General features: G+C 46.0%; 1 protein-coding gene across 3 annotated transcripts in view; it reads left to right on the plus strand.

The window, feature by feature from the left end:
• Positions 1–20,341, plus strand: part of ZC3H12B (zinc finger CCCH-type containing 12B) — a 323,692-nt gene that overhangs the window by 278,628 nt on the left and 24,723 nt on the right. For all 3 annotated transcript variants that reach the window (XM_063937219.1, XM_063937221.1, XM_063937220.1), the window contains 2 exons: positions 5,498–6,318; positions 17,891–18,030. In XM_063937219.1, coding sequence (XP_063793289.1) covers positions 5,666–6,318; positions 17,891–18,030 — 793 coding nt within the window. In that variant the 5' untranslated portion in view covers positions 5,498–5,665. The remainder of the gene's footprint in view (positions 1–5,497; positions 6,319–17,890; positions 18,031–20,341) is intronic.

The following is a 20,341-nucleotide window of genomic DNA, read 5'->3' on the forward strand; positions in this document are numbered from 1 at the left end:
CTTTTGGCAAGTGACTGATTCAGTAATCTGAGTAGAGCATTTTGAGCTGTTTTATCACCAGAATGACAAAACGACCATACCGTCATACGACTCAATAATACCTGATTATTGGCAAATTGAACCAAAAAGTGTATAGTGTGTACCTGGCTTTACAGTATTAGCTGCGAAGTAGAAAACCACTTTTTCTCCTTGGAGAAGGCATGTGTAATTGGGCACCTGTTTGTACAGACCTAGCATGCTTTTCGAGCCATATGACTGGCTTAATGCTGAGTGGCAAACTGCATATAGGACTATCTAATGCTAGGTACACACCAGGACGATTCTAGGGACGATTGCACATTTTCCACACATCCGATTGCTATATCATTAGTATAAGTGCAAATCGTCTATCTTTCACTAACAATCCAATGCACAGTCCTGCGGGTGGTTTGTCGTAGCTTTAGATCTTCCCTGCTGCAGGGAAGGACTGAAGCTATCGTTACTGACAGCAAGCTCCTGGATGTGACCACTCCTAGATCTTCTGCAAGTTCTTTAAGATCTATCTTTTGTGTCTTGCACTACATCATTTGTCAAGGACTGCCAGAGAGCTGCCAGGGAGTTCAAGGGAAATCTTTAACGACAGTGCTCGTTTGCGAGACGTTGTGGTGTGTACCAGCATTAGCCACATGCGTAAGATAAGGCAGCAAGTTCTTATTACAGTACATTATAAAACCATTACACATGCAAAATTGGAAGAGTTGAAATAAAAAAAAAAAAAAAAAAATATATATATATATATATATATATATATATATATATATATATATTTAAAAAAAAAACCCATACAAACATTTGAGACTGCTGCAATATCCTGATACCCCGACAGCCGGGTCAGGGAATCGTAAATAGATATTAAACATTTTTAATAATCAAAAAACCTTTTTCACATATTTAATTTCCCCGGTTTTCCAGGCAGATCACTGTTCATCGCTGGCCGCCAATCAACGGATCCTTTTGGCGGGTTGGGGAAATCGCGTCCGCTGATGTATGGGGGCTGTGAGATATTAGGAGTGTCTAGTAAAGTCAATGTAATAATTGCTGGATATAAATATTGACATAGCATGACTAAGCTTAGTAAAGTGCATATATGTTGGAGGGATCTGTACCACATACGGGTATTACATGTAGTGCTGTACATTCTGTCATATATTGGGTTAAGTAGGAAAAGGAAGAAGGTAAAGTGAGCTGGATGGGGATGGAGTGTTGGGGAGAGATAAGGTTAGTGAAAGTAATACCCCTTTTAGACCGAATGAGGCGGATCCCACCCGGGAGCCTGACACGGGTACTTCCCAGCTGCGACCTGCCTCAGGCACCTCGCTACCACTGTTTCCAACCCAGCATATTGCCGGGTTGGTGACGTCACTAGTGACGCGACATGGGCGGTTCTTAGAGATCACATTATCTCCAAGTGCCGGTTGTCCACACAGAGTGAACAGGAAATGGGTCGCATTGACCCGGCTTCCCGTTTACACAGTACAGCGAGCTGGGTTCAACCCGTGTCCCACCATGTAAGTTACCAGAGTGTGAATACCGGATCACTCGACCCGGATTACTCCAACTGGGACCTTTTATACGGCACCGCAACACAGGTTATGCACGCTCATGTGCAATAAACCGTGTTCAAAGCTGGCGATGTAAAAGGGGTATAAGAGAGGCTGGAAAATGGGGGGGGGGGGGGGTGAGAACAGATGGCCAAAGCTGAGGATGCATCGTGAAGTACCTGGAGCGATACAGTTTGTCATGCGGTAGACCTGCGACTAGCAATTTCTGCTCACATCCTCCTGAAGGTGCAAGCAGAAATCTGATTTACTGAGATCAATCCAATTAGGTGCAAATTTGCAAAAGCTAGTTTCTTTCATGAAACTCCCATGCATTACACAAAAGTTAAATAAAAAAAAGTTATTTTTTTCTGTGTCTGTCACGAGTACAACTAGGAACTTTAGATTGGCGCATGTGCAGATTCACTGCAAGCGCTGGCCACAGATGCTGAAAAAAGGGGAGAGTGTGATTTCTCGCAGAGGTGAGCTACTACTCTCCCTCTTTATCAAATGCTTTTATATCATGTCCCACTGGTAATTGTTCCTTCTTTGCCTCGATAATGGGTAAAGCAAGACATGCATTTAAAGATCTTTAAACACAAAGATAATTTGTCTACACCATGACCTTCTGTGCAGCTGCTCTGTCCTCTTTCACCTTCACCTTCACTTTTTTTTTTTTTTTATTCTCACTCTCGCTCTTTTTGTTCCCCCTGTATTTCATACTTATTTATCTCTCTGTCTCTTCTCAGACTTGGGCTAAATTTACTAAGTGGCGCTTTTCAAAGCTGTCGCGTCTTTGGAGGTTTTAACACTGGATTTAAAGAGGCAGTAATATTAAATGCAAAACTTGGCCGGTTTTGTATTTAATATTTTGACCTTAAAGACAAAGTGCCAAATATGCAGTCGCTTTGAAAAACGCTGCTCAGTAAATGTAGTCTTGTGTATGTGAAAGTCTCTCTTCTTTAAATACTTCCTCTTTTTTTTTTCCACCTTAGGTTTTCATAGAGTATAGTATATTCTCCAGTACACATTGTTTATCCACATTTTTCCTTTTTTGTTTGAATCCACTTGATTAGTTTTTCCCTTTACCAGCCACTCCTTCTACATTTAATACCATCATCTTGATATTTCCACTTTATACACTCTCCATGGGATGTAGTTATGTGACCGGCGATCAGGATAGCACCTGTTACATTACCGCCGCCCCCCTCTAAATCCCAACAGTCGGCATGCCGACTAGCAGGGACTATTCCCACTCGTGGGTGTCCACAACACCCATAGAGTGGGAACAGAACTTGTGGCGAGCGCAGCTCGCTGCTGAGCCCGCAAGGAGCTTGTTGCGCTCGCCCCGCCGGCATTCCGTTGCAAGGATCCCGCAGTTGGTATGCTGACCGCCAGGATCCCCAGCTGCGGTAACGCATACCCAGACCCCCCGTCACACACACACACACACACACACACACACACACACACACACACACACACACACACACACACACACACCATACCTAAATATGAAAGTAAAATTAATTGGACAAAAATTTCACTGCAACTTTATTTCCTCATGGGAACTCCCGGAAGAAACTAAGGTGTGACTTCATCTGACTCCTGTGAGATGAAAAATTAATGTGATCTTTAAAAAGTCCCCATGCTTTTGTGTTTTCATTTTACCCTACTGTTTTTCAGTTGAGTTTTCTGATATTTTCTGTTTGAGGAAACAAATGTTGTTATAGATAAGAACCTTCTGTATCTTATAACAGATTATATTTATATCATGTTGATATCCTGTAGACAGTTATTTTGCTATTACTGAACCTTTGTATTAGCAAGCAAGCTATTACAAGCTAGTAATCATTGGTTCAAAATCTCATTTATAGTGAACACTATTGCAACTATTTAGTCTTTGAGCGGGTTTGTCCTTGCTGTAAGTAGTATGATGGCTGTCTCTTTAGACATACCATGTATAAAAGTGCTTGTGCTTCAGTGTTTAGCTTTATTTTGGCCGCATAATTCATTGGTAACTTCTAACCTCAATATATATGCTCACAGATGGACAAAATGAGATGGATTGCAGGGATATTATAAAGAGCAAAAAAAAAAAGTTTGGGGGGTAAATGTAATAGGGTCCGAATTGCTGAAGATGCCCGTATTTTTAAAGCGGCAATCATTTAAAAGGCAGAACCAGATTGGTTCTGCCATGTAAATGAATGGTGCTTTAAAAAGTCCCGACTCGAGTACTATTACATTTACCCCTTAGAGTGCTAATAGTTCTATTCAGCAAAGATTAGGTTTGGGTTCTTCAGTGATGTGTAAGTTGAATCTGACACTTGTAAGAGCTTTCCAGCAATACTTCCAGTCAAGCAAGACATAAAAATAGTATACCCTAAGTATAGGGGAGGGGGGAGGCTAGAGGCCACACTACATATAGCTGGATTTTATTTGCCAGTGTTAATTGCTTGTAAATGCATCAGTCCTCCAAAAACAACAGGTTTTAGAGTATTTGCCACAGTTTTGCCTATATAAATAGTCCCTTAAGGCTTGTCTAACGAGCATGGCTTGAGAATAATGTTATTCCCTTGCATAACCTACACTTTATGTGATGTAGCTACCAAATGTGTAGTCTTCAATGTTTAATAAATGGTTTTCATTATTTCTGCTGAGAACGGACACGCCTATATTGGTACAAATGTGCATGTGTCTCGTGTAGACCGAGTCTGTCACGGAACATCCAGTTTATAGGTGAGGTGTCCTGGTCTTATGTCTTCTGTCATGTTTCTTCAAACACTCTACCCCACTTCATTATTGTGATTGATGTTTTGAAGAGTCCTGTAATTGTGTAGAGGGAGATTCTTCGGTTAAGGGTAATGGATTGCCGGATGTTATTGCTAAGTGGTTAATGACCAAATCAGCAGCCAAAGCTTTGTTCCATTAATGTCTCTGTAAGAGATATCGTGGCACAAAATGTCAAGGATTTCAGTAATATGATTGATGCTGATAAAAATGAAATGTTCTTTAAAAACAGACGTCATTGTTTTTGTTTAGATGACGTGCTTAATGATAGTAGTGAGTTTCAGAAAAGCTTGAGTGTGTATTTAGTCATCCAGAGGTTTAAGTAACCATACATCTTGTCTGATTATGTCAATATACTTTTATATGTGTTGTTTTTTCCACCGGAAATATTTTTCTATAAAGTTCCATGTGCAAGTCATGTGCTTTTAAACCAGTAATTCAAAAGAGCAACACAGGTATTAGATGTGACTGGCCCTATGAAGGTTTGACTGTTTACGTTTTGCTGTCACTGTGTAGAGCACCCTGAACTGCTCCAAGCTGGAGCGCATGGCCTATATAGCATGCTACACGGAAGCTGCTTAATCTTTATGTACCCACTTATGAGGTGCGGACATATGTGTCAATCTGTAGCTTTCCAGAGTTCTAGCATGCCCTGCCAGTCATTTATCTTGAGAACGGTAGGTTGTCCATTTCGGGCTTGGCTTGTGGTGTTCCCTTTATTTAGGAGTCAGTACACAACAATAATTTAATGTCTAGTCAGCTTGTCTAATCGGCTTTACTTCATAGTGCTGTTTTTCTGTTGATTAAGCAATATCAATATATTAAGACACTAATATGTTTGTGTACTGATCCTTGTGATGGGTTTAATTTTTACATCATATAAACCGAGATTTCTTAACGCTGCTACTCATTACATAAAGGGACTGCTTATAAAATTTATTTTATAGGTAATGAGCATGAAATTGTTCCCTCATAGAATACAGGATTCCTGTACAGGCCTATGGTTCGACAGTGCTCTTGGGTTTGCAAAGTCAAATGTTAACTTTTGTTCTATTACTTAATTTACTGTAATTATGAGGTTAATTCATATTCAATATCATTAACGTCAAACCTGTTTTCCTGTTGTGCAGGAATATATTCATTCTCTCTGTGCCTCAGAATATACCGTACAAGAAACCCACTTGGCAGAGCTGAGGAAGACCTTGCACAACCTCTGAAATGATATTAAATATACATAACTAATAGCGTTGAAGGTGAAAGAGGGAAACTTGGAGATTTCTGGTCGTCCGCTAAACGTGATGACTGCCTGGTCCATGGTCAGAAAACGGGAAATGGAAAAGAAGAAGCCGTCCAGAGAAGAGAGGGCGGCTACAAATGAGATGGAATACTCGCAAGACATGGCAGACTGCAGTGGTGAATCTGATGAATGGACCAGCTCGGAGAGCGAAGCAGAACAGCAGGGAGGGAGGACTGGAATAGGAAACTATGGCAACACTCTCTTCCAAGGTATAGATATTTCAAGCAAACCACACAGACAGCTTTGTAGATCCCCTTGCTTGGACCGTCCTAGCTTCTCTCAGAGCAGCATTCAAGTTCCTATTGACAACCAAATGAAGCTGGAAGAAGTTAAAACCAATGTAGACAAGGAATACCAAGCCAAGATGGACTTTGCCCTAAAGTTGGGTTATAGTGGGGAACAAATCCAAGCTGTCCTCATCAAGCTGGGAGCCGATGCTCTTATTAATGATATCCTTGCTGAGCTGGTCAGATTAGGGAATAAAGGAGAGTCAGAAGCACAAGGCAGTGGAGGCAGCATCAGTAGCAGTCTTGTACCAAGGGGCTCCTGCACCAAAGAGATTGCAAGTCCAGACCTGTCTCTAGAAGATGAAGTAGTTGACAACACAGACAACCTCCGACCGATTGTCATTGATGGAAGTAATGTGGCAATGAGGTTAGTTTACAAATTTCTACACATTCACAATATCCAGAAAGTCTCACCAACGCAGGCCATCATTATATAGGAACACCATTGTGGCATCTGTAATATTACGACAGACAAAGCTAGTGGTAGCTGTAAACCTAAGAATAATTATTCCTCAATGACGTGTTACTGCTACTTTTTAACATGATTAGCATCAGTGATCGCGCTGAGCCCCCAGAAAAGTGGGTCCCAGGGCCCCTCACTTCTAAAAAATTGGGGTCCTACCTGTCCTTTTCTGGGTACCATTGGAATGAAGGTTCTTATTAATCTTATTAATGATTTGGACACTACAAAAGTGTTGCAAGGGGGAGAGGGGGTGACAATGCTGACACTCTGCACCAGAGCTGTAACTAGACATTTTGGTGCCCTTTGGCAGAAAGTGAATTTGTGCTCCCCTCCCATAATCCAAAGCATGGGGCCATGGCTTCGTGGGGAAGGGGCGTGGCAACATATTCGTGCCAATTCACATTATACCACACAGTAGTGCCGCTTATACACATTGCACCTGGTAGAACCTCCTATACACACTGCGCCAGGTAGAGCTTGTTATACATATTGCGCCAGAGAGCACGTTCTACACTTTGCGCCAGGTAGAAGACATTATACACTTTGCGCCGGGCAGAGCACAGTATACACATTGCACCATGTAGAGCACGTTATACACATTGCACCAGGTATAACACGTTATACACATTGCAGCAGGTAGAGCACGTTCTACATATTGCACCAGGTAGAGCACGTTATACACATTGCACCAGGCAGAGCACATTATACACATTGCACCAGGTAGAGCATGTTATAGACTTTGCGCCAGGCAGAGCACATTATACACATTGCACAAGGACAATAATGGGAAATGTGCAGTGGAATACGTCACAATTAACATTTAATGATGTGAACGTATATCCGAGGCTGTCATTAGTTGGTGACCTCGGTAGTATATTATGCATAAAATTAAAACCTTTCCTTACCATATAAAAAAGAGGACATGATCAGTTGTCATTTTGAAACACAAATAATCCTGCTGCTAGCTAGGTAATGCTAGCCTAAACAACGTGACATGTAATAAAAGCATTGAAAAGCTGAAACCCTCCACAAAACACCTATACATAATTAGCAATATCGTGCTTGGCAAGGCCTCTCCAACTGTGATGGCACTACAAGTCCAAGCACATCCAGTTGACAAGATATGCTGAGACTTGTAGTCCCACCACATTTGGACAGGCATAGGCAGCATTATAGTTACCGAGGACCCACAGACTGCTTACTTATTTTTACAGAGCTCTAGGACCCAGATTGCATGGGACTCACAGAAGATAGCCCCCGGACCAGGCTATACTGGCATCTAATCACCCCCTGTAGCACGCCGCGACCCGACTGTCACACACACACACTCCCCGGCAGTTAGCCGTACACTTTGCCAGGGAGTTGTGCCATGCCCGGACCCCACGGGGAGCCCCCAGAGGCGTTCACAGCCGATCCACCCACCATATCCGCTCCCCGCGGGAAGCCCGCAACGGTCATAACAGTAAAAACACAAGCCACCACAGCATAGCCAGCCCCCCTCCCCTCAGAGTGCGGCACCACGGGAAGCCCCTCAGCAAGCCCAGCTTGTTTACCTGCTTGGTCACGGCTCCTGCACTTTGCCATCGTCAGCACCCCCCAGGACGCTGTGGCAACCTCCCTGACAGCATTGAGCAACTGAGCCCAGCCACCTGCTTCACTCACCCACCGCGACAGCACCTTGCACGGATCCATTTTGTGTGGTCCCGGAGAGGCGCCAAAGAGGAGGGGAAAGACTCCACCACCTCTGTTTATACCATGCAGCCGGGCCAGCAATCAATCATGCAAATGGCCACTACGGATTGGCTACTGAGGAGCGCGTCCCCGGGGATCCACCCACTTTAGAAACTGGAGTCCCAGGTCTTTATATTCGGGTAAAAAATGCGCCATGGCGCGTTTTTGCGATCACTGAGCATGTAGCACCAGTGAAATACACATTACAGCCTTTATCTGTGAAAAGCAGAAAGAAATCATGGGGGAAATTTAATAGGGTCTGAGTTTTTTTTGCGGGACAAACTTGCAGCTTCTTGCACATTGGTGGTCATTCCGAGTTGTTCGCTCGTTGCCGATTTTCGCTATGCTGCGATTTGTTGCTAAATGCGCATGGCACGCAGGGCGCATGCGCTTAGTTATTTAACTAAAAACTTGTTGTTCGTGCGGCGCTTTTCAGTCGCACTGCTGATCGGTGAGTGATTGACAGGAAAGGGGCGTTTCTGGGTGGTAACAGAGCGTTTTCCGGGAGTGTGCTAAAAAACGCAGGTGTGTCAGGTAAAAACGCGGGAGTGTCTGGAGAAACGGGGTAGTGGCTGGCCGAACGCAGGGCGTGTTTGTGACGTCAAACCAGGAACTAAACGGACCGAGCTGATCGCAATCTAGGAGTAGGTCTGGAGCTACTCAGAAACTGCAAGAAAATATTTAGTAGCAGTTCTGCTACTCTTTCGTTCGCTATTCTGCTAAGCTAAGATACACTCCCAGTGGGTGGCGGCCTAGTGTGTGCAATGCTGCTAAAAGCAGCTAGCGAGCGAACAACTCGGAATGAGGGCCATTAAAAGGTGCGAGTTTGCAAATGTAATAGCCTGCAAATTTGTGAGTTTCATTACAAGGGGCGTGTTATACAGAAGCATGCACAGATCAGTGAGATCTGTGCATGCTTCTGTGTGTAAAAGTTTTGAAATAGTAAAAAAAAAAAAAAAACATGCAGGGTTTGAGCTGGTCCTCTTTGAGCCGGTCTTGGTTATAAAAATACGAGGATTATGGGAGGAGGGGCACTACAGGTCCCAGCAAGCCTTCCCCTCCTGCCGGTCCTTATACAACCACAAGTACCAGCATGCGGGGCATTGAAGGTCCTGCTGGTACCTATAGTCCTCCTGTAAAAAATAAAATATTAAAATAATGACGACATACAGTAACAGTACAGCTTTAATAAACCCCATTGCATACTACCCTACGCTCCCAGTAGCATCCACGTAACCTATAAAAAAAAAAAAATTCCATACTCTCCTATTCCTTGTGTAGTTTAGGTCCTCTACATTCTATGTAGGCATCCAAGGGATTAAACAAACCGAATACTGGAACCAATGAACTAGGAAAGCCCTATGTGTTAACACATAGGATGACTCTTGCGAATGATGGCCTTCACGTGACTGCATAGACTTCAATGGTGAGAATAGCTACATTATATCCTATAGTGAGAACCACAAGGTAACTGCAGGTCAACCTTGTGGTTCCCATAATAGGATACTAAGGGGGGTATCCAAACAGGTGTGAATAAATCTGGTGCAAAAAAGTCAATTTATCGCGATTTTTCCCAATGTTTCACCGTATTTTTTTTTACAGGCTATCCAATTTGGTCGCCTGTTTAAAAAAAAAAAAAAAAAAAACCTGTGTGTTTTCGTGAGAAACAGCCCCGTTTTTGGATGAAAACAGGACTGTTTCCGGGGATTTGATTTCGCCTGCTTGAGGCAGGTGAAACAATCACTGATAAGCCAGCGCGAACTGCGGCTTTACGGGGCTAATTGAATAGCCTCCGGTGGGACAATTATCTGCGGTAATTACCCGTGGTTAATTGGATACCCCCTATATAGCGGTTCACCCTATTGAAATCTATTCGCAGCTGCAGCAGTATTAATGTACATCTCTGAATTAGGCCTGTTGATTCAGCCAACTGTGCACGTATTAATTGATACATGAAACAAAATTAAAACCAATCATTTTAATGGTGTAATTCACACTAATCCATATTAAATAAAGCTATAGAGTTCTGTTCTAAAGCATTAGTGCGTGGTTTATTTCTTTCACCAAACCAAAGCACTGCTTGCAGTATTGAAAACTTGTGAGAATGCAAGTGATTTGGTGCATTTTTCCTGCATGGTACTATAGGTGTGACCCTAGTCTGACACATATGCTGGACAAATACTTAACTAGTAGAAGGGGATGCAGTTACAATACCGATACTGAGGCTGGAATCCCAACAGCCTGCGAAATACCGCTGGACGTAACCCCTGACCCACTCGATTGGGGAATCCACGCCACCAATCAAGTGGGAATATAACCTATGGCGAGCGCGCGAGGGGACTCGCTACCGGTATACTGATAGCCGTCCTCTTATCTGCCGGTATAACATACCGATTTCTTATGGCTGAGGATATTACTAAGCTGCACGAAGGCTATAAAACCACAGTGCAAAATACATTATTCCCAATGTATTACCTGCACCTTTTCACTGTTACTGCTATTCCCACCTTCCAACACAAACACACACACACACACACACACACAAATAAATAAGAATGTTTTAGCTTAGGGGAAAGCAGTGTCTTCTACTGGAATTGGTATGTTATACAGGCAGATAAGAATGTACACAGTACAGGGTGTAATTTGCCTCATAGTACTACAATTTTATTTCTCTAACGTCCTAAGTGGATGCTGGGGACTCCGTCAGGACCATGGGGAATAGCGGCTCCGCAGGAGACAGGGCACAAAAAGTAAGCTTTTAGGATCACATGGTGTGTACTGGCTCCTCCCCCTATGACCCTCCTCCAAGCCCCAGTTAGGTTTTTGTGCCCGTCCGAGCAGGGTGCAATCTAGGTGGCTCTCCTAAAGAGCTGCTTAGAAAAAGTTTTTTAGGTTTTTTATTTTCAGTGAGTCCTGCTGGCAACAGGCTCACTGCATCGAGGGACTTAGGGGAGAGAATTTCAACTCACCTGCGTGCAGGATGGATTGGATTCTTAGGCTACTGGACACCATTAGCTCCAGAGGGAGTCGGAACACAGGTCTCACCCTGGGGTTCGTCCCGGAGCCGCGCCGCCGACCCCCCTTACAGATGCTGAAGATTGAAGGTCCGGAAACAGGCGGCAGAAGGCTCTTCAGTCTTCATGAAGGTAGCGCACAGCACTGCAGCTGTGCGCCATTGTTGTCACACACTTCACACCAGACGGTCACGGAGGGTGCAGCAGCGCCCTGGGCAGCAATATATAATACCTTTTATGGCAAAAGAATACATCACATATAGCCATTAAGGCTATATGTATGTATTTAACCCATGCCAAATGTCTAAAACTCCGGGAGAAAAGCCCGCCGGAATAGGGGGCGGGGCTTATTCTCCTCAGCACACAGCGCCATTTTCCTGCTCAGCTCCGCTGTGAGGAAGGCTCCCAGGACTCTCCCCTGCACTGCACTACAGAAACAGGGTAAAACAGAGAGGGGGGGCATATTTTGGCGATATTTTTATATATTTAAGCGGCTATAAGGAACAACACTTATATAGGGTTGTTCCCATATATATTATAGCGCTTGGGTGTGTGCTGGCAAACTCTCCCTCTGTCTCCCCAAAGGGCTAGTGGGGTCCTGTCTTCGATAAGAGCATTCCCTGTGTGTCGGTACGTGTGTGTCGACATGTATGAGGACGATGTTGGCGTGGAGGCAGAGCAATTGCCGATAATGGTGATGTCACCCCCCAGGGAGTCGACACCGGAATGGATGGCTTTGTTTATGGAATTACGTGATAATGTCAGCACATTACAAAAATCAGTTGACGACATGAGACGGCCGGCAAACCAGTTAGTACCTGCCCAGGCGTCTCAGACACCGTCAGGGGCTGTAAAGCGCCCTTTACCTCAGTCGGTCGACACAGACCCAGACACTGAATCTAGTGTCGACGGTGATGAAACAAACGTATTTTCAAGTAGGGCCACACGTTATATGATCACGGCAATGAAGGAGGCTTTGCATATCTCTGATACTACAAGTACCACAAAAAGGGGTATTATGTGGGGGGTGAAAAAACTACCTGTAGTTTTTCCTGAATCAGAGGAATTAAATGATGTATGTGATGAAGCGTGGGTTAACCCAGATAGAAAAATGCTAATTTCAAAAAAGTTATTAGCATTATACCCTTTCCCGCCAGAGGTTAGGGCGCGCTGGGAAACACCCCCTAGGGTGGATAAGGCGCTCACACGCTTATCAAAACAAGTGGCGTTACCGTCTCCTGATACGGCCGCCCTCAAGGATCCAGCTGATAGGAGGCTGGAAACTACCCTGAAAAGTATATACACTCATACTGGTGTTATACTGCGACCAGCCATCGCCTCAGCCTGGATGTGCAGTGCTGGGGTCGTCTGGTTGGATTCCCTGACTGAAAATATTGATACCCTGGATAGGGACAGTATTTTATTGACTATAGAGCAATTAAAGGATGCTTTCCTTTATATGCGAGATGCGCAGAGAGATATTTGCACTCTGGCATCGAGAGTAAATGCGATGTCCATATCTGCCAGAAGGAGTTTATGGACGCGACAGTGGTCAGGTGATGCGGATTCCAAACGACATATGGAAGTATTGCCGTATAAAGGGGAGGAATTATTTGGCGTCGGTCTATCGGATCTGGTGGCTACGGCAACTGCCGGAAAATCCACTTTTTTACCTCAGACCCCCTCCCAACAGAAAAAGACACCGTCTTTTCAGCCGCAGTCCTTTCGTTCCTATAAGAACAAGCGGACAAAAGGACAGTCATATCTGCCTCGGGGCAGAGGAAGGGGTAAGAGAGGGCAGCAAGCAGCCCCTGCCCAGGAACAGAAGCCCTCCCAGGGTTCTGCAAAGCCCTCAGCATGACGCTGGGGCCTTACAAGCGGACTCAGGAACGGTGGGGGGTCGACTCAAGAATTTCAGCGCACAGTGGGCTTGCTCACAGGTGGACCCCTGGATTCTACAGGTAGTATCTCAGGGTTACAGGTTGGAATTTGAGAAGTCTCCCCCTCGCCGGTTCCTAAAGTCTGCTTTGCCAACGTCTCCCTCAGACAGGGCGACGGTATTGGAAGCCATTCACAAGCTGTTTGCTCAGCAGGTGATAGTCAAGGTACCCCTCCTACAACAGGGAAAGGGGTATTACTCCACGCTATTTGTGGTACCGAAGCCGGACGGCTCGGTAAGACCTATTCTAAATCTCAAATCTTTGAACCTGTACATACAAAAATTCAAGTTCAAGATGGAGTCACTCAGAGCAGTGATAGCGAATCTGGAAGAAGGGGACTTTATGGTGTCCCTGGACATAAAGGACGCTTACCTGCATGTCCCAATTTGCCCTTCACATCAAGGGTACCTCAGGTTCGTGGTGCAAAACTGTCATTATCAGTTTCAGACGCTGCCGTTTGGATTGTCCACGGCACCTCGGGTCTTTACCAAGGTAATGGCCGAAATGATGATCCTTCTACGAAGAAGAGGCGTATTAATTATCCCTTACTTGGACGATCTCCTGATAAGGGCAAGATCCAGAGAACAGCTGGAAGACGGAGTAGCACTAACCCAACTAGTGCTGCAACAACACGGGTGGATTCTGAATTTTCCAAAATCTCAGTTGACCCCGACGACACGTCTGCTGTTCCTGGGAATGATTCTGGACACGGTTCAGAAAAAGGTGTTTCTTCCGGAGGAGAAAGCCAGGGAGCTATCCGAACTTGTCAGGAACCTCCTAAAACCAGGGACAGTGTCTGTGCATCAATGCACAAGAGTCCTGGGAAAGATGGTGGCTTCTTACGAAGCGATTCCATTCGGCAGATTCCACGCACAAACTTTTCAGTGGGATCTGCTGGACAAATGGTCCGGATCGCATCTGCAGATGCATCAGCGGATAACCTTATCGCCACGGACAAGGGTGTCTCTTCTGTGGTGGTTGCAGAGTGCTCATCTGTTAGAGGGCCGCAGATTCGGCATACAGGACTGGGTCCTGGTGACCACGGATGCCAGTCTGAGAGGCTGGGGAGCGGTCACACAAGGAAGAAACTTCCAGGGAGTATGGTCAAGCCTGGAGATGTCTCTTCACATAAATATACTGGAGCTAAGAGCGATTTACAATGCTCTAAGTCTGGCAAAACCCCTGCTTCAGGGTCAGCCGGTGTTGATCCAGTCGGACAACATCACGGCAGTCGCCCACGTAAACAGACAGGGCGGCACAAGAAGCAGGACAGCAATGGCAGAAGCTGCAAGGATTCTTCGCTGGGCGGAAGATCATGTGATAGCACTGTCAGCAGTATTCATTCCGGGAGTGGACAACTGGGAAGCAGACTTCCTCAGCAGACACGATCTACACCCGGGAGAGTGGGGACTTCATCCAGAAGTCTTCCACATGATTGTGAACCGTTGGGAAAAACCAATGGTGGATATGATGGCGTCCCGCCTCAACAAAAAACTGGACAGGTATTGCGCCAGGTCAAGAGATCCTCAGGCAATAGCTGTGGACGCTCTGGTAACACCGTGGGTGTTCCAGTCAGTGTATGTGTTCCCTCCTCTGCCTCTCATACCAAAAGTACTGAGAATTATACGGCAAAAGGGAGTAAGAACGATACTAGTGGCTCCGGATTGGCCAAGAAGAACTTGGTACCCGGAACTTCAAGAGATGCTCACGGAGGATCCGTGGCCTCTACCTCTAAGACGGGACCTGCTTCAGCAGGGACCGTGTCTATTCCAAGACTTACCGCGGCTGCGTTTGACGGCATGGCGGTTGAACGCCGAATTCTAAAGGAAAAAGGCATTCCGGAAGAGGTCATTCCTACACTGGTAAAGGCCAGGAAGGAGGTGACTGCACAACATTATCACCGCATTTGGGGGAAATATGTTGCGTGGTGTGAGGCCAGGAAGGCCCCCACGGAGGAATTTCAACTGGGTCGATTCCTACATTTCCTGCAAACAGGATTGTCTATGGGCCTCAAATTGGGGTCCATTAAGGTTCAAATTTCGGCCCTGCCGATTTTCTTCCAGAAAGAATTGGCTTCAGTTCCTGAAGTCCAGACTTTTGTAAAAGGAGTACTACATATACAGCCCCCGGTTGTGCCCCCAGTGGCACCGTGGGATCTTAATGTAGTCTTGGATTTTCTAAAATCCCATTGGTTTGAGCCGCTCAAATCGGTGGAGATGAAGTATCTTACATGGAAAGTAACCATGCTACTGGCCCTGGCTTCAGCCAGGAGAGTATCAGAATTGGCGGCTTTATCATATAAGAGCCCATATCTGATTTTCCATACGGACAGGGCAGAACTGCGGACGCGTCCTCATTTTCTGCCTAAGGTGGTGTCAGCGTTTCACCTGAACCAGCCTATTGTGGTGCCTGCGGCTACTAACGAGTTGGAGGATTCCAAGTTGTTGGACGTGGTCCGGGCATTGAAAATATATATTTCAAGAACGGCTGGAGTCAGAAAGTCTGACTCACTGCTTATATTGTATGCACCCAACAAGATGGGTGCTCCTGCTTCTAAGCAGACGATTGCTCGTTGGATTTGTAGCACAATTCAACTTGCACATTCTGTGGCAGGCTTGCCACAACCTAAATCTGTCAAGGCCCATTCCACAAGGAAAGTGGGCTCATCCTGGGCGGCTGCCCGGGGAGTCTCGGCATTACAACTCTGCCGAGCTGCTACTTGGTCAGGGGCAAACACGTTTGCAAAATTCTACAAATTTGATACCCTGGCTGAGGAGGACCTTGAGTTCTCTCATTCGGTGCTGCAGAGTCATCCGCACTCTCCCGCCCGTTTGGGAGCTTTGGTATAATCCCCATGGTCCTGACGGAGTCCCCAGCATCCACTTAGGACGTTAGAGAAAATAAGAATTTACTTACCGATAATTCAATTTCTCGTAGTCCGTAGTGGATGCTGGGCGCCCATCCCAAGTGCGGATTGTCTGCAATACTTGTACATAGTTATTGTTACAAAAAAATCGGGTTGTTATTTGTTGTGAGCCGTCTGTTCAGAGGCTCCTACGTTTGTCATACTGTTAACTGGGTTCAGATCACAAGTTATACGGTGTGATTGGTGTGGCTTGTATGAGTCTTACCCGGGGTTCAATATCCTTCCTTATTGTGTACGCTCGTCCGGGCACAGTACCTAACTGAGGCTTGGAGGAGGGTCATAGGGGGAGGAGCCAGTACACACCATGTGATCCTAAAAGCTTACTTTTTGTGCCCTGTCTCCTGCGGAGCCGCTATTCCCCATGGTCCTGACGGAGTCCCCAGCATCCACTACGGACTACGAGAAATAGAATTATCGGTAAGTAAATTCTTATTTTTTTAAATGTCAAATAACAAAGAACTTTACATTGTTTCTTGAATCATATTAAACCACCTGTAATTAGCTTTTGTTTATATAAACATGTTTTTAGTTGTGCTATTGCAATATCTTTTGCACTTGTCTTTTTTGTTGTCTGTTATAATTAAGAGAGTGTAGCTCACTTGCCACATTACTCATGGGAGTCATTCTGAGTTGATCGCTCGCTAGCTAGTTTTAGCAGCCGTGCAAACGCTATGCTGCCGCCCACTGGGGAGTGTATTTTAGCTTAGCAGAAGTGCGAACGCATGTGCAGCCGAGCTCTGCAAAAACAGTTTGTGCAGTTTCCTAGTAGCTCTGAACCTACTCAGTGCTTGCGATCACTTCAGCCTATTCGTGTCCGGATTTGACGTCATACACCCGCCCAGCCACGTTTTTTTCAGACACGCCTGCGTTTTAACAAACACTCCCTGAAAACGGTCAGTTGACACCCAGAAACGCCCCCTTCCTGTCAATCTTCTTGCGGCCGTCAGTGCGAAGGAAAACTTCGCTAGAACCTGTGCACAACCACAAAGGGCTATGTACCCGTACGACGCGCGTGCGCATTGTGGCCCATACACATGCGCAGAAATGCCGATTTATAGCCTGATCGCTGCGCAGCGAACAACGGCAGCTAGCGATCAACTCGGAATGAGGGCCATTGGGCGGTATTCAAATGATATATTACGCCCAATCTTCTATCTAAAGTGATCCCCATTATCGCGCCCTTAGTGATCAGTTTTAGCTGCGTAGAGGGTTGGGCTGAAATGATAATACCACGCCGTCAGCAGAAACAGAACGGGTGTGGAAGGGGGCGGAAAGAATTGAATACCACTCACTTTGTTCGTCACAGCAGAGTTTTCCAAACTCCACCATTACAGTCCAGGTTTTAAGGCTAATGATTGAGTCCAGATAGTTAAATCAAATTGACTGAGGTACTAATTAAGTTACTTGTGTCCAAACATGGATATCCTTAAAATCTTGACTGTAATGGCAGAATTTGGAAAACCCTCCTTTACAGTGTTATGTCATAAAGCCTTTTATTTTAATACAAGGCTATGTGGGAAGGGGAGGATCCTGGTTTTTTAAACAAAAATTGACCGCTCAAAGGGCGGAATTCAAATGTCCGGCCCCCTCCCGCTTCCTATCATGCCCGCCGGCAGTTATTCAGAAGTTGCTGCCAACGGGCACGACATCAGCATTTCAGCTCGCTACTCCCGTATAGACATTTTGGTGTATATAAATATGTGTTGTTAAAAGCTGCAATATAGACATTTGGTGTATAGACATTTTGGTGTATATATGTGTTTGTAAAAGCTGCAGTACTCAATGAGGAGGTGTATCATATTCAGAAAGTGTGAAGCTCATTGTTTAAAGGGTTTTTTTTTTTAACCCTTTTTCTTGTATTTCAGCCATGGCAATAAAGAGGTTTTCTCCTGCCGAGGGATACAGCTGGCTGTGGAATGGTTTCTGGAGAAAGGCCATAAAGACATTACTGTGTTTGTGCCAGCATGGAGGAAAGAACAATCCCGTCCTGATGCCCCTATTGCGGGTAATAACGCTTTTGTGACCTTTACACGGGGGTTCAGTAATCAACTTGCAGTATATTTCAACATTTTGTATTGAAGTAATTCAGTAATCGTTATGTTGGCCTGATTCAGACCCGGACGGAGACATTGGGCACTTGCGTTTCCTTTGCACATTGCGCATGCATCCCGATTTGTTACCGTTGGCACATGCAGATCTAGCTGAAGATCCAGGCATTCCTGGGGAGTAACTGGACCTTGCTTTCGTCAGCGAGCATGTCAGGATTAGGGGCTGCATAGGAAAACGCAGTTCCACTGGCACCAGCGGCCATGTACCACTGGGAATTCTGAGTGACCACAGAGGTGCTCTAATGCCCCATAGTTCAGTCGATGGTGCAGCTGTTTGCACACTGCAGCGGATTAGGGGGATCATTCCGAGTTGCTGGCTAGCTAGTTTTAGCAGCTGTGCAAACGCTATGCCGCCACCCACTGGGAGTGTATTTTAGCTTAGCAGAAGTGCGAACGCATGTGCAGCCGAGCTCTGCAAAAACAGTTTGTGCAGTTTCCTAGTAGCTCTGAACCTACTCAGTGCTTGCGATCACTTCAGCCTACTCGTGTCCGGATTTGACGTCATACACCCGCCCAGCCACGCCTGCGTTTTTTCAGACGCGCCTGCGTTTTTGCAAACACTCCCTAAAAACGGTCAGTTGACACCCAGAAACGCCCCCTTCCTGTCAGTTTCTTGCGGCCGTCAGTGCGACTGAAAACTTTGCTAGAACCTGTGCACAACCACAACGGGCTTTGTACCCGTACGGCGCGCGTGCGCATTGCGGAGCATATGCATGCGCAGAAATGCAGATTTCTCTAACGTCCTTGAGGATGCTGGGCCTCCGTAAGGACCATGGGGAATAGACGGGCTCCGCAGGAGATAGGGCACTTTAAGAAAGCTTTGGACTCTGGGTGTGCACTGGCTCCTCCCTCTATGCCCATCCTCCAGACCTCAGTTTTACACTGTGCCCAGAGCAGGATGGGTACACTGCAGAGAGCTCTCCTGAGTTCTCTGCCTAGAAGCATTTTTGTTTGGATTTTTTTCTACTTTTTTACAGGGAGCACTGCTGGCAACAGGCTCCCTGCAACGAGGGACTGAGGAGAGAGGGGCAGACCTTCTTATATAAGATAAGCTCTGCTTCCTCGGCTACTGGACACCATTAGCTCCAGAGTGGGTGAACACAGGTTCTTACTGGGCGTCCACCCCCAGAGCCGCGCCGCCGTTCTCCTCACAGAGCCAGAAGAACCGAAGTCAGAAGACGTCAGGCGGCAGAAGCCTTCAGCTTCACTGAGGTAACGCACAGCACTGCAGCTGTGCGTCATTGCTCCCACCTCACATACTCCGGTCACTGTAAGGGTGAAGGGGGGGGCGCCCTGGGCAGCAATATAACACCTCTATTATGGCAAAAGACAATATACATGTACAGGTGGGCACTGTACATGTATATAAAAGAGCCCCCGCCATATTTTAGTAAGTTTGAGCGGGACAGAAGCCCGCCGCCGAGGGGGCGGGGCTTCTCCCTCAGCACTCACCAGCGCCATTTTCTCTCCACAGCACCGCTGAGAGGAAGCTCCCCGGACTCTCCCCTGCTTACACACGGTGAAGGGGTGTTTAAAAGAGAGGGGGTGGGGGGGCGCATATAATTGGCGGATAACATATTATACAGCGCGGCTGGGGGAAGAACATTTTGTGTTGGTCTCCAGGGTCATTGCGCTGGGGTGTGTGCTGGCATACTCTCTCTCTGTCTCTCCAAAGGGCCTTGAAGGGAATACTGTCTTCAGAAAAGAGGTTCCCTGTGTGTGTGAAGTGTGTCGGTATGCGTGTGTCGACATGTTTGACAAGGAAGGCTCGCTTAATGTGGAGGAGGAGTGCTCGACACCGGAATGGGTGGATATGCTGAATGTCTTGAATGCAAATGTCAATCTATTGCATAAAAGGTTAGACAAGGCTGAAGCTAGGGATCAGTCAGGTAGCCAGTCCATGCCTGTCCCTGTGGCGCCAGGCCCTTCGGGGCCTCAGAAGCGCACCATATCCCAGATCGATGACACAGATACCAACACGGATACTGACTAGTGTCGACTATGAAGATGCAAAATTACAGCCGAGGGTGGCAAAAGGTATTCGGTACATGATTGCCATTAAAGAGGTTTTGCATATTACTGAGGAACCCCCTGTCCCTGACACGAGGGTACACATGTATAAAGGGAAAAAGCCTGAAGTCACCTTTCCGTCCTTCTTTGAACTGAGTGAATTGTGCGAAAAGGCTTGGGAATCTCCGGATAGGAGAC

The sequence above is a fragment of the Pseudophryne corroboree genome, chromosome 8 (genome assembly GCF_028390025.1).
Source record: "Pseudophryne corroboree isolate aPseCor3 chromosome 8, aPseCor3.hap2, whole genome shotgun sequence".
Lineage (NCBI taxonomy): Eukaryota > Metazoa > Chordata > Amphibia > Anura > Myobatrachidae > Pseudophryne > Pseudophryne corroboree.